Source organism: Akebia trifoliata, chromosome 9, assembly GCF_017979445.1.
Source record: "Akebia trifoliata isolate Shusen 1 chromosome 9, ASM1797944v1, whole genome shotgun sequence".
NCBI lineage: Eukaryota > Viridiplantae > Streptophyta > Magnoliopsida > Ranunculales > Lardizabalaceae > Akebia > Akebia trifoliata.
In genome coordinates this window covers 1,680,843-1,695,035 of record NC_141383.1, presented here as the reverse complement: position 1 = coordinate 1,695,035, position 14,193 = coordinate 1,680,843, and the positions used below count along the sequence as shown (strand labels likewise).

The following is a 14,193-nucleotide window of genomic DNA, read 5'->3' as shown; positions in this document are numbered from 1 at the left end:
GCTTCCAAATTTTGTTGAAGATTAAAACACTCTTCACACATTACAAAGTTTGGCTACTATAACACTTACACAGGCAATTTCAATAGTTGGTTACAATTATGATTAGGATGATACAAAATCCTAAATGCAAAATAAAAATAAAAATGGGAGAACTTTTATCGGCACCCAACTCTTATTTTTCTTTTTAATTGGGATTTAATAAGAGTTGGACTGCCAATAGAAGATTAAAACACACTCCTCAAACATTACAAATGTTTAGCTCAAAATTATAATCCAACCTCACAAAATGCTATGACACTTTGTGCAAATAATTTCAGTAGTTGATTACATTTATGATTAGGTTCATATAAAATCCTAGACCCAAAACAATTATAATTTTCTATTGGCACCCCAACTTTTACTTATTCTCAATCAATCACTTATTACAAAAAAAAAAAAAAAAAAAAATTTTGCGAACTCCTATTGGCACCCCAATTTTCACTTTTATGTCTGAATTCTTAAATTCTTTACAACACCCTAATTAAAGATTAAAACACATCATTCAAATATTGCCAAGGTGTTACAATTATGATCAGACTTATAGATAAAATCATAAACCCAAAAAAGACTAGAAATCTAGAAAAAAAAATTAAGTAGAATGATTTGGCTCAAATTATAATCGCAACGTTCCAAAACACTACAACACTTGTGCAAACAATTTCAGTATTCGGTTGCAATTATGATTAGATTTATAGATAAAATCATAAACCCAAAAGAATTATAAGAATAACTTGTGATATACGATGTACATTGTATCTGACAACTCCTCTTGGCACCCCAATTTTCACTTATTATATCTAAATTCTTAAATTATTTATGACACTCCAATTAAAGATTAAAACACACCAATTAAACATCACCAAGGTTTGGCTCAAATTATCCTTAGAGTCACATAAAATCATAAATCCAAAACACATAATTCTAGAAAAAAAAATTAAAAATAAATAAAGATTGAATTCGCAACTTATCTGTAGAAACAGAGAAGTCATATAAAGTTAGAAATAATGAAGGATATTCTTATTGTTTTCTCAATCTCATTGACATCTCGATATTCATAATCTATAACCTAAGGGGTAGTCTTATTTTGTATGATTTGTAGTTTTGTTTTATGATTTTTGGGTTCTTGATTGAATAGATTCCAAGAAGGCATAGATACTCAATCTGACCAAGATATCCAACTTAGCAAGTTGGTTCCCACGTCTTAGGTTGAACTCCCTTAGAACCCAACTTCATATTTTTACATAAACTCCCTCTCACTTTATTAAGTGTGTTATCAAACAAATCTGACTTAATGAATTAGGCTAACATGACTAACTTAATAAGATTTTGAATCTTACTAAGGTTCATTGGGCCCACATGTATTATCAAGCAATCCAACACGACAATCTCTTAGATTTCATGGAAAACCTTAGATTCAGAGGAAAATTTCAGGAAAAAAAAAAAAAAAAAAACATTTTTTGAACATAATCAAAGGTCATGAAAATGGATGGTTACCAAACTCCCAAAGTTAAAACTAAAATTTAATGGTTTGCAGAGTACCACTTTTTTTTTTTTTGAAAGTTCTTAGAATTAGATCATGTTTATAGATGCTACAAATTGATGTGATTAGGATCCACTCCAATATAGGTTGAGTAAAAAATTAAATGCATCCATTCAGGGGCGAAGCCAGGATTTTCTTGTAGTGGGGGCAAACTATGATTAGTTGTATAGTTGAAGAACTTGAATGGAGAGGGGTGAGGATGTGGGGGCAAAAATTGGAGGGAGATGAGGGTGTGGGGGCAAATGGGGAGGGAGATGAGGGTGTGGGGGCAAATGGGGTATGTAATTAGTTGAAAATATAGGGGTGTCTCAAAGTTCTGTGGGGGCAATTGCCCCCACCAGCTCTTTACTAGCTCGGCCTGCATCCATTTGAATTTTATGATGTGGATCCTCACTTCAAGGTTTGTTGGTTAACAAGTTTGATAAAGAAACATTTTCCTTATTAATATAGTAAGATTTTGAGCCTCACTAAGGGTTGTTTTGCTCAAATGGACTACCATATTAACAATCCAACACCACATCCATTTAGATTTCATGGAAGAACTCAGATCCAAAAATAAAAGATTTTCTTTTGGACTTGATCCAATGTTTTGAAAATGGACAACTACCGAACTTACACTCAACTCCCAAATTTAAAATTAAAATTCATTGATGAAAAAGAATAATTTTTGGGATTTGATATTTCAAAGTTCATAGAATTTTGTCCTCTTCAACCTTGAAGCCGCATAGTATTTCAAAGGACTCTTAGTAATGATGAAATCCTTACTAACTTAATAAGGCTAGTTGGAATCAACTTGATAAGGAAATGGAGAAAAGCAAATATGGGGTAGGTGCCGTGTAAATCTCTCTCGAGTCATAAAATCTATAGAAAAATAAAGATGAGAGGTAAAGAGGAAAAGTGGTTAAAGTGAATCCCATACAAAGGTTTGAGTCACACAATTATTTCATGTTTTTTTAAATAAATTCGAGAGTTTAATAGTCATCTTTTTTCAAAATCTTTGATCAAATTCAAAAATGATTTTTTTAAGTTCAAGATTTTTCCATGAAATCTAGAAGGCTCTGATTTTGAATTGCGAATTTGATAAATCATGTGGGCCAAGACCCTTGAAATCTTCATAAGTTAGTCATGCTAGCCCGATTCACAATGTAAGCTTTCTTTAGTAATCAACTTGATAAAGTAACGAGTTTTTGTAATAAAATTGCAACAGATAGGTTTGCCTGGTAAATCACTCTTTCAAATAAAACAAGTGGTGTAATTTTATATTCACCCTTCTATCATTATAATAGTAAAGATACGACCTAGAATTGTAGGTGTGATGGAAGAAAATATTCACTCAACTATCAAAAACCCCAAGACGTATTTAGACTAGTAAAAAAAAATACATTAGGACTTTGCTCTTATTGAAGATGAGAAATGTCTATTTTAAATTTTTTTTTTCTTTTTTTGGCTAGGCAAACAAGGCTGTTTTTCAAGGCAAACGAGCCCAATAATTAGGAGGTGAAGATGGATTTCGAACCTAGGCCAACTTAGCAAGCCAGGTAGGACTTAAACGGGTCAGGTTCGGGCCGGATATGTGTATATCCAAATCTATTTTTTTTTATACGGACCAGATCTGAATCCAACTTGAATCCTACAAGTTCAAACCATATTCGAACCTTTTTTTACTTTCATTAAACCCATATCTGAATCCAATTCGAATGAATTAATTGATTTAGATTGGTCGAATCAAACGAATTAGATAATTTCAAATCATTTCAAAGAAAATTACTAAAAGTATGATTAAAACCAACACTTTTGTTGAAGATGGGGTGAACTTATGAGATATTTTGGTTCTATTGATAATATTATGTTAAGAGTTTTGGCTTTTTTAATATAATAAATCAGATGACAAATGTGAAAAAACGCGACCCTGAAAGTTAAAATATGAAATCCAATGGAGACTTATTATCAAAATATGTATTATTGAGGTGTGCATTATTGGGATACATAAATCTCAATCATTGGGTTGTGTTTTAATGGTCAGGATTATTTGTTTTCCATTAGTCAAATTACCCAATCCCGACCCTAATGTAATATCTTAGTAGCATTGTGCGAGGTGTTTTAAATTTGGGCCTAAGGATTGGGGTAGAGCTATCTATACGATTTTGTTCTTTTTGATTGTTGGAGATTGGCATAGGAGGCATTAGGAAGATCAACTCGTTGATTGTTGTATTATCATTCACGATTCAAAGTTATGCATATTTAGTTTTGCGAATCACATTTAATTGTTAATTTAATTAGAGCATGATGCCTAGATCCTAGTAAAGTGGATTGAAAAATCCATCAATTGATATCAGAGCCATGGATTTGCATCATTATCCAGTTACATTAATATTGGGGAGGTTGAATATAGATTTGATTTTATCATGAAAATTTAATTTTTCATATAAAATTCCCAAATTCAGGGAGGTCATCCCTGATTGACCTCCTTATCACTGTTCAACCGATAACTAGTTCAATCCTGATCATGTTGCCGGTGTCTTGGCCATACGTTGCCAACATTAGACCTATCATTTAAAGCACGCATTTTAATGTATATGCATGCAATAAAGGATAATAATTTTTGAAATTTTCTTTAAGTATTCAACTAGACATTAAAGGTTAATAATATTCTGATATTTGCATGAATCCTAATGCATGCATGTTTTTAAGTGTTTAATCATGCATTAAAGGTTAACAATATTTATTCGGCCATTAAAGCATGTGTTAAATTATTTAAACATATATTTAAGGTGATGTTTGTTGGTTGGATTCTCAAATACATATTTTTTTAAAAATTAATTTTGTTATATAATTGTTTGGTTATATATTTCAGAATTTAATTTACTCAAAATCCATCAATTGGTATATTATGCATTTAAGGATGAATTCAACTTTCATGAATTACCATATTTTGATTGGATCTAATTAACATTGGTTGACCTTGTGCATGATTTAATAAGTTTGAGCAGACATTTACTAAGTCAATAATCATTGCCTAATGCATGTAAAAATGATTATTTTACTCTCAAATATTATTTTGTAGATTCTGGGGGTTTCGAAGAAAATTTTGATATCTATGCATTCAATTGTATTATGAATTAATGTAATTGCTATAACATATTGCAATTATTATTGAAACATACATCACTTTTCTAGGTTGACATATGTACCATAAACTTAAATGTTCTTATCTGATACATGAACATAGATGTACAATTACATTTCATTATTATCCATAAACGATTGAATAATGCTTAACATCTAAAATAAAATCTCAACGTCTAAGAGGATAAAATGAAATATAAATAGTACATCTATTAAAGGACAGTTTAAAAGATAAAGAACATAGATATATATATTCAACCTTCATTGGGTGTTAGGTCCTGCCTATAAGAGTTTTAGGAAGACTAGTAAAATGGTCATTTAAGTGAAATATGACCAAAGTAGAATCACGTTTTGCCTAAAGGTGATCGACCTATGGAGATTGTGGTTTCCCTTGAATATTGAGACTTTACAATTTCATTAAGGCCACAAAGTTGCGTTTTACTAACACTAAACTACTATTTCGACCTAAAAGTGACTTAAGACAGTTTTGTGTAAGTTAAACAAATAGAATAGTTATAAATGTGATAGGAAGATCTGATAACCCTCTCGTCCAAAGATAGTGGAAATGTTTAAATCAACCTTGAAGCACCAATAACTAAGTGTATGCACGTTTCAATAAACATGATTTTGGGGGACAGATGACACATCGAAGTCTTTGCCCAAAGGTATGATTAGATAGTCATCTTATCTGTTCCCGCATTATGGAAACTGTTAAGACATTAAAATACACCCTGATCAACCTCGTCATAACCGTTGACATGATTTGAATATACAAAACGTAAAACCCTCTTGAGATAAGGTTGTGACATTAGTCATGTTTTTCCTATAATACAGTTATGGACAGATTACTAGTTCAAAGGCATTTGTCAAGGATAAAATCGTTGAATTGATTAGACTACTCACAAAGGCAGATAGAGATAGATATCGTGCTGGGCTGCATGGACTACAATTTTGTCCTCTTTGAGAATGCGCCTGAGATTCCTGCACCAGATGTTGAGGAATCAGTAAGAACACATTATGCCAAGTGGGAGAAGGCTAATATGATCATTCGAGCCTCCATTAATGAGTCACTCAAAGGGGGATGGAGATTTCAAAAATAGCTAAAGAACTTCTACTTTTGATTAAGAAGTAGTTTGTCAGGGACAAAAAGTCTCTGTGATGTGAGTATCTAACCCAATTGATGAAATTGAAGTATGATTAAATGGAAGTGTTAAAGAACACTTTAGGAGAATGTGCAAGCTAGTTCTTGATCTTCGCGAGCATGGTATCACCTTTGAAAATGACTTTATAGTTCACATGGTAGTTCGGTCACTACCTAAGTCTTTTGACACTTTTAAGGTGAATTATAATACACAAGAGACTAAGAGGGATTTTAATCAACTTCTCATATTATGTGTATTTGAGGAAAATCATCTTAGAGGGTCCATAGCGGAGTTAACTCATTTCAGTGTTCTTCCAAGTGGAAAGAAATCTTTTAAGAAGAAGAGATTCAAGAAATACAATAATAAACTAAAGGTCCCAGTGAAGAAGGGAAAAGCAATAATATTAGAAGAGTCTGAATATTGATTCTGCAAGAAGGGTCACCTGATAAAAGATTGCTACAATACAAAGATTGATTAAAGAAGAATTCAAGAGGTATGGGTCTAATATACCATGAATCAAATCTTATAGAAGTTCTAGTGAAATCATGGTGGATTGATTCAAGTGTCTTTGTGCACATTACTCATTCCTTGTAGGGATTCAACAAAATGAGAAACCCTATACCCGAGAAAAGGCTTTTCTTGGGAATGTAATTGCAATGAAAGTTGAGGCAATTGGAACCTATCATCTAATTCTATCTCCTGGTTTCGTTTTGTATTTGAAGAACAACTTTTATATCCCGTCTTTCAGATGAAATTTAATTTTCATTTTTAGACTGGAATCTTGTGATTTTGGTTTTATCTTCAAAGACTCAATTTTATGTATTTATCATTGTATGGATATGATTGGTAGTGGTTTACTTGTTGATGCATTATATCAATTAGGCATTGATAGTTTTTTTTGCATCATCATTATTGGCTGAGTCTTCAAGTACAAAACGTCCGCGTTCAATTGAAAATTCTTCTATGTTATGACATAAGAGACTAGGTCACGTTTCTAGGAAATTAGAGCGACTAATGGGATCCTAGGTCCTCTGGACTTTTTAGATTTTTCCACTTGTGTAGATTGTATTAAGGGCAAAATGCCCAAACAACGAAAACTGGATTTCTAAAGCCTCAGTCCTATTAGATTTGATCCATACAAATATCCGTGATACATTTTCCCACTCCTTCCTGTGGTAATCCACAATGTTTTATTTCATTCATTGATGACTCCTCTTGATTTGCCTATGTCTTCCTAATTTATCATAAATTAGAGTTTGTTCAAAGTTTTTCAGCTTGAGGTTGAAAAACAACCGGAAAAGATGATTAAGGCAGTTCATTCAAACAGAGGTTGAGAGTATTATGGAAAGATGGTATAAATCATAGTCCTTTTGTAGATTACTTGAGAGAACAAGGGATAGTTCCTCAATACACTACTCAAGGCACACCAAAGCAAAATGGTGTTACTGAAAGAAGAAATCAAACTTACCAAGATGCAGTTCGAAGTATAATGAGTCACTCTGACTTGTCAAAATCCTTTTGGGGTGAAGTTTTGAAGTGTGCGGTGTACATTCACAACAAAGTTCCATGTAATGCTACAGTAGATACTCCGTATAAGATCTAGACTGGCAAGAAGCCAAGTATTGGCCATCCCCATATTTGGGATCCGGCACTTTAATTATTAAACAAATAGATCGAGGTATTACCATCCAAAATCTGAAAATCACATAACTTAACATTTTCCATCAGATTCCCACAACAATCAAAATTTTTGCAAGAAATAAGTCTGAACTGCTTATCATTTCTAATTGTTTTTTATTCATACATAAGCATGAGGCCCTTTTCATGTATTTGCCAAATATGAAAATTTGATCAATTTTTATAACTAAGTGCCCTTTTCAGTAGAGAAGTCATTTTAAGCTCCAATCGATAATTTGTATATACAAATTTACATAACTAGGATAAATTTTTATTCTTGAAAAAAAATCATTAATCTGTATCTTTAATATAATAAATTATAACTAAGTTAATAATTTTATTGATAATATGTTAATCTTTTGAAAGGAAAAAAGATTTATAATGATTTGAAATATTTCTTTTCTCATTCGATTTTTGAGAACTAAAATCGATGAGTGCCCATGATTTTTGACAATTCCGATTCTATTTATTTTGGACTCGGACTTAGAACCAACAAAAATCAGAATTGAACTAAATATAATGATTATGATTCTAAGTTCCTTAACAACTGATCCATTGACAATCCAATGTTAGCCAAATAAAAAGGGGCCAACCGAGAACCCTTAAGGTCTAAGAAAAATATATATGTGAAATAAAAAGGTGCCCACAGAGGCAAGTATGTATGTGAAATAAAAAGGTGCCAACCGACAAGCCTTAAGGTCTAAGACAAGTATACATGTGCAAAGAGTGCTGAGTGCTGATAATTTGACGGGCTTTTGACGTACGCAACTGACGTAAGCGCATAACTTACTATTAAAAAAATAAAGGTGAGAGTTTCTCTCTTCTCCATTTTCTGCCCACTTATTTTTTTTTTTTTTAGATATTTCAAATCTTAAAAAGGATTGTTGAGCCTACATTCATTGTCACATTGACAATTCAACAATCTAACCATCTAGATTTTATGAAAATATTCATACTAAAAAAAAAAAAAAATTATTTTTTGAACTTAATCCAAGGTATTAAATCGGATGGGCTACTTAGTACTTAAATTTAAAAATAAAATTCAACGATGAAAAATAATTTTTATTATTTTTAAAATTCATATAATTTTATCATCTACAATCTTATTTCATCGGATCATGATTTTGAATGTTAAAAGGTGATCAAATCTGAAAGTTTCTTTTTTTTCACTGGTAAGAGAGAGAAATTCTTTCTCTTTCTCTTTTTTAATAAGTTATGTACTTCCACATCAACGTGCATCAAAAGTACGTCAAATTATCAGCACTCATGTGAAATCCCTAGAAAAGTCACTCATGAAAAAAAAAAACACATTATCTCAACCGAAATCCAATGGTCAGGATTTATACATATCAAGATAATACATCCCTATGTTGAAATCAAATATGGTTTACCAGGATACATGGTACACCATCTTAGCGCCCACACCTTTTAATAATGACATAAAAAAGAAATAGCTGTTGCTGTCTCTTGGTGCACAAAGAAACAGAAGAGAACACTTCTTTTCTGCAAAATCAAAGCAAACCAACGTTAAACCCAAAGAAGAGACTCTAAGAAATACACCTCATTCTAGCCGTCTAATACTCTTGTTCTCTTAACCATTATCGTCAACCTCCACAACCCTCCAAATACTTTCTTTGATTTTCATCCTCACTTCTTTGAATCCTATATAGATAAAACTCCCCCTAAAAGGGACTAAAAATAACAATTGGCCGAGCTGAAACAAGAGTCTTAGTGAGTCCTTGGGCTAACATCAATAGGTGCAATGGCACAACTCAGTCGGCGGGAAACCAATAGGTGCCTAGAGAGCTTATTAGACATGGACAAGTCGGTTGCCGCTAAGCAACCCAACACCATACTTGAACGGAACAAGATTCTTAAAGGTCAAGGACTCGAATTTGAGAACTTATCTTATAGTGTCATGAAGAAGCAGAAGAAAGATGGCATTTGGATCACTAGAGAAGCTTATCTCCTCAATGACATATCAGGTCAAGCAATAAGAGGTGAAATCATGGCCATCATGGGACCTAGTGGAGCCGGAAAATCAACGTTCCTTGATGCCATAGCTGGCAGGATTGCCCGAGGAAGCCTGGAAGGATCTGTTAGCATTGATGGAAAGCAGGTTAGTCTTGATTAACAAAATTATTTACCATGGTTTTAAGCCTCGTTCGAGATCGAGATGACTGGCCTGAGTCATCTCGGTATCGTTCAGCAAGGCACTGAGACTTCACACCATCTCACTAGATAAACAAGTGCTCAGATGTTATTTTGAAAATCTCAGCCAATTCAGTAAAACTTAGCCGAGTCAACTGGGAGTTTGTATATTTTAATTAAAATAATTAAAATAATTAAAAAATTAGAATTTAAATATTTGTTATATAAATAAAACATGATTTTATTATTAAACATCTTCTAATATACCTTATTTTATAAGAATATTTATAATTATTTTCATATAAATATATATATATATATATATATATATATATTATATATATATATATATATATATATATATATATATATATATATAATATATATATATATATAACCCGGCTTACCTGGTATGTGTGGTTTGTGGGGTATTGCATATACTCGGGGGATTTGGGCCAGATATGGTACTCCAAGAGGCCAATTGCCTCGCCCCTGCTAGTTGCCCGCCTACAGGTCTGGACACTCCCATCATCAAAATAAAAAAAAATCATTATAAACCGAGTTAAATAGTTTATCTCGTCCGAAACAACTCAGTCTCGTCCATGGATGAGATGAGATGTCAAACCCAGTTTGAAACCATGAATCTTGCTAAACCAATATTTCATACTCAAATCACATCTCACCTAACCACAACGATGCAGGTTACGACAAATTATATGAAGAAGGTGTCGTCATATGTGATGCAAGATGATCAGCTCTTCCCCATGTTAACGGTCTTCGAGACCTTTATGTTCGCAGCTGAGGTGAGGCTCCCTCCTTCAATTTCAAGGGCTGAAAAGAAGAGAAGAGTCTATGAGCTCCTTGAACAACTGGGTTTGCAGGTCAGCGCCTATTGCACCCTCTTTTATTACCGAATAATATTCTTCATCAATATCGTTACCTAACTATAAGGAATTTGGTTGAGATAATATAACAGACTGCAACACATACCTATATTGGAGATGAGGGAAGAAGGGGTGTGTCAGGTGGGGAGCGACGAAGGGTATCTATTGGAATTGACATAATCCATAAGCCATCACTTCTGTTCCTTGACGAACCCACATCGGGCCTAGACTCAACGAGTGCTTATAGTGTGGTGGATAAGGTGAAAGACATTGCCCGCGGTGGTAGCATCGTCCTCATGACCATCCATCAACCTTCTTTTCGAATTCAAATGCTCTTAGATCGGATCACCGTCTTGGCTAGGTGAATAGCTTGCTCTATAACCTGTCACCATTAACATATTAGCTGAAGGAAAACTAAATCTGGTTAAGACCGCTTCCAAAACATCTGTCTTATGGAATTGATGCCATGGTCATAAATCTAGTCTGAGACCAAGATGACTGGTCCGAGTTATCTCGGTATTGTCAATGAACAAGATGGATAGACATGGCGTCTCACATGTGCAAAATCTTGCGAGACAAACAAGATGTCTCAGACGATATTTTGAAAATCTCGGCCAAGTCAACAGGGATTTTGTATATTTTAAATAAAATAATTAATTCTTTAAATTAAAATATTTATTATATAAATAAAAATATGATTTTACTATTAATAATCTACCTTATTTTCTAAAAATATTTACAGTTATGCTCATATAAATATTTATGAAAAAATAATTGTACATCGAGTTAAATGACTTATCTCGTTCAAGATGATTTGGTCTTGTCCATGAATGAGACGAGAAGTCAAACTAGGGCTGGCAATGAATCTATTCAGTACCGGATCAGTACCACTCCAATACCGATCCGAATTTTTGTAAGCATGTACCCGATCCGATCCAAACGGATTAATGAATATGTGAACTGAATCCTATCCGTTTCATTTCATCCTAAATCTGAAACCGATCCAAACACACGCCTTATTTTCAAATGATCAACGTTTAAAAAATTAAAAAAAATTTATAATTTTAAAATATCTACTTTCCAACTACAAATATAGAGGGAAATCAAAAAGACTAAAATGTTTTATCTATATTTATTTATATGAAATTAAGAATATAAAAAATTTATTAAAATATATTCGGATCAAATTTTTTTCGGAGCAGATTCGAGTATATCCAAATCAGATCCGAAATTGTTTCGGATCTAAGATTCCAATCCAAATCCGATCTGAAAATCCAAAATTTCATGTTTTTTCGATTTGGACCAGTTCAGACATCGGGTATATTTCGGATCATTGCCTGCCCTATGTCAAACTAAGTTTTGAAACCATGTTTGATGCTCATTAGCAATCTAATCTGATTACAGGGGTAGGCTGATTTACTTGGGAAGCCCAACCGCACTTCCTACTTACCTTTCTAGATTTGGGAGACCAGTTCCGGATGGCGAGAACAGCATGGAATATCTCTTAGATGTGATCAAAGAGTACGATGACTCAACAGTAGGGCTCGAGCCACTTGTTCTCTACCAACGTGATGGGATCAAGCCTGATGGAGTTGCCATGACCCCCGTCCCTAAAACACCAAAGACATCACGCACGCCATACATGAAGTCATCCACCTACTCAGCCATGATACCCACCCCGTCCAAACATATTCACCTACGTAGCCAGGGCTTTTCTGTGGGAAATCAGACACCCGGTCCAAATTCTAGCCAATTTAACTACTACAATGAAGATGATGATGAAGAAGGCTTTGATAACTCTCTTGAACGCAAGACTCAGACGCCTATGAACATGCATAGTGGAGTCTTCAACCCACGTTTGGCTTCTCATTTCTACAAAGACTTCTCTGTTTGGCTCTACCATGGTGTCAAAGGCACCCCTCGTCGTCCACCGTCATGGACTCCAGCAAGAACCCCAGGCCTTACCCCAGCAAAAACACCACTTCCGAGATCAAGAAGTCAATTTCCAACACCCCAACAACAAGAACTTCCTCGCACCAAGACTTCGGTAGTCTTCAACCCATCTCCCGACCCCTATGCACCTTCTTACGAAGAGTTTGAGGTGGATGTGCTTGATGAACCTGATCATGGACCTGAATTTGCAAATCCATGGCTCCGTGAGGTTGCAGTCCTCTCATGGCGCACGGTGCTCAATGTGATAAGGACCCCGGAACTCTTCCTCTCTCGTGAAATTGTCTTGGCCGTTATGGCTCTTATTCTTTCAAGCCTATTCCAAAGGCTCGATGATCTAACTTTAAAGACCATTAACCGACTTCTCAATTTCTATATCTTTGCGGTCTGCCTCATTTTCTTTTCCTCGAATGATGCAGTGCCTACCTTCATCCAAGAACGTTTCATCTTCATTAGAGAGACCTCTCACAATGCTTATCGAGCCTCCTCTTACGTTATCGCCTCCTTCATTGTCTACCTTCCATTTTTTGCCATTCAAGGTTTCACATTTGCTGTCATCACAAAATTTATTCTCGGCCTAAAAAGCAATCTCCTCAACTTTTGGCTGATTCTCTTCTCCTCGCTGATAACTACAAATGCCTATGTTATGCTTGTGAGCGCACTTGTACCAAGTTACATCACGGGATATGCGATTGTGATAGCCACCACCGCACTCTTCTTCCTGACATGTGGGTTCTTCTTGAAAAGATTTCAGATTCCCGAATATTGGAGATGGCTCCATTACATCTCAGCAATCAAATACCCATTCGAGGCCTTGCTTACAAATGAGTTCAAGGGAAAAAATTGCTACACTGGGAATATTCAAGATCTATCACCGGGCCCTCTAGGCTCAGTGACGTTCAGCCCTGAACATATCCAAGCAAAAGGTCTCCCTAATAACTGCACATTGATCGGACAAGATGTCCTCACCTCCATGGATATTGATAAGGATAACATTTTGTACAACATTGCTATCTTGCTCGCTTGGGGAGTTCTTTATCGGCTATTCTTCTACGTGGTTCTGAGATTCTATTCCAAGAATGTGAGGAAATGAAAGTTTGTGTGGTCGTATCTGATTTCTTTTGCTACTTTTGGGTGTCTTAAATTTTAGATTACAATCAGTTTCACACATGATGACCATACAAAGTCGATAAATTTTCTACTATATTTGTGTTTAGGCTCATAAGCAGTTCAATTCAAGAAACTAATATATGACATCTATCTTTTCCTTTGTCATTTTCTTTGAGAGCTGCCAGTGGAAGCCCAATTTTTACTTAACCCCAACTAAAAATAAAGAAAATAAATTGAATAGTTGAGAATAAGTAAAACTTGGGGTGCCAATAGAAACTCTTGTTTTATCCTTCTAGATTTCTTTTTTTCCTTTTTGGGTTTAAGATTTTATGAGTCTAATCATAATTGTAAACAACTACTGCAATTGTTTGAACAAGTGTTACAATGTTTTGTAATGTTGAGATTATAATTTGAACCAAACCTTTCCAATGTTTGAAAAGTGTGTTTTAATCTTTAATTGGGGAATAAGTAAGAGTTGGGGTGCTAATAGCAGCTCAACTTTTACTACGATAGACAGCTAGTTCATATATGATGTCTCGTAGTATCCCAAGCAGTGAAAATGAGATCATCAGTC

General features: G+C 34.3%; 1 protein-coding gene across 1 annotated transcript; it reads left to right on the top strand.

Annotated features, from left to right (window-relative positions):
- The first annotated feature begins 9,286 nt into the window (after window positions 1-9,286).
- Window positions 9,287-13,823, top strand: LOC147394010 (ABC transporter G family member STR-like). Its single transcript, XM_086453502.1, has 4 exons — window positions 9,287-9,643; window positions 10,377-10,556; window positions 10,652-10,920; window positions 11,964-13,823. Exons 1-4 carry the CDS (start codon window positions 9,287-9,289, stop codon window positions 13,600-13,602), a joined length of 2,445 nt encoding a protein of 814 aa, XP_086309628.1. The 3' UTR covers window positions 13,603-13,823.
- The last annotated feature ends 370 nt before the right edge of the window (window positions 13,824-14,193 follow it).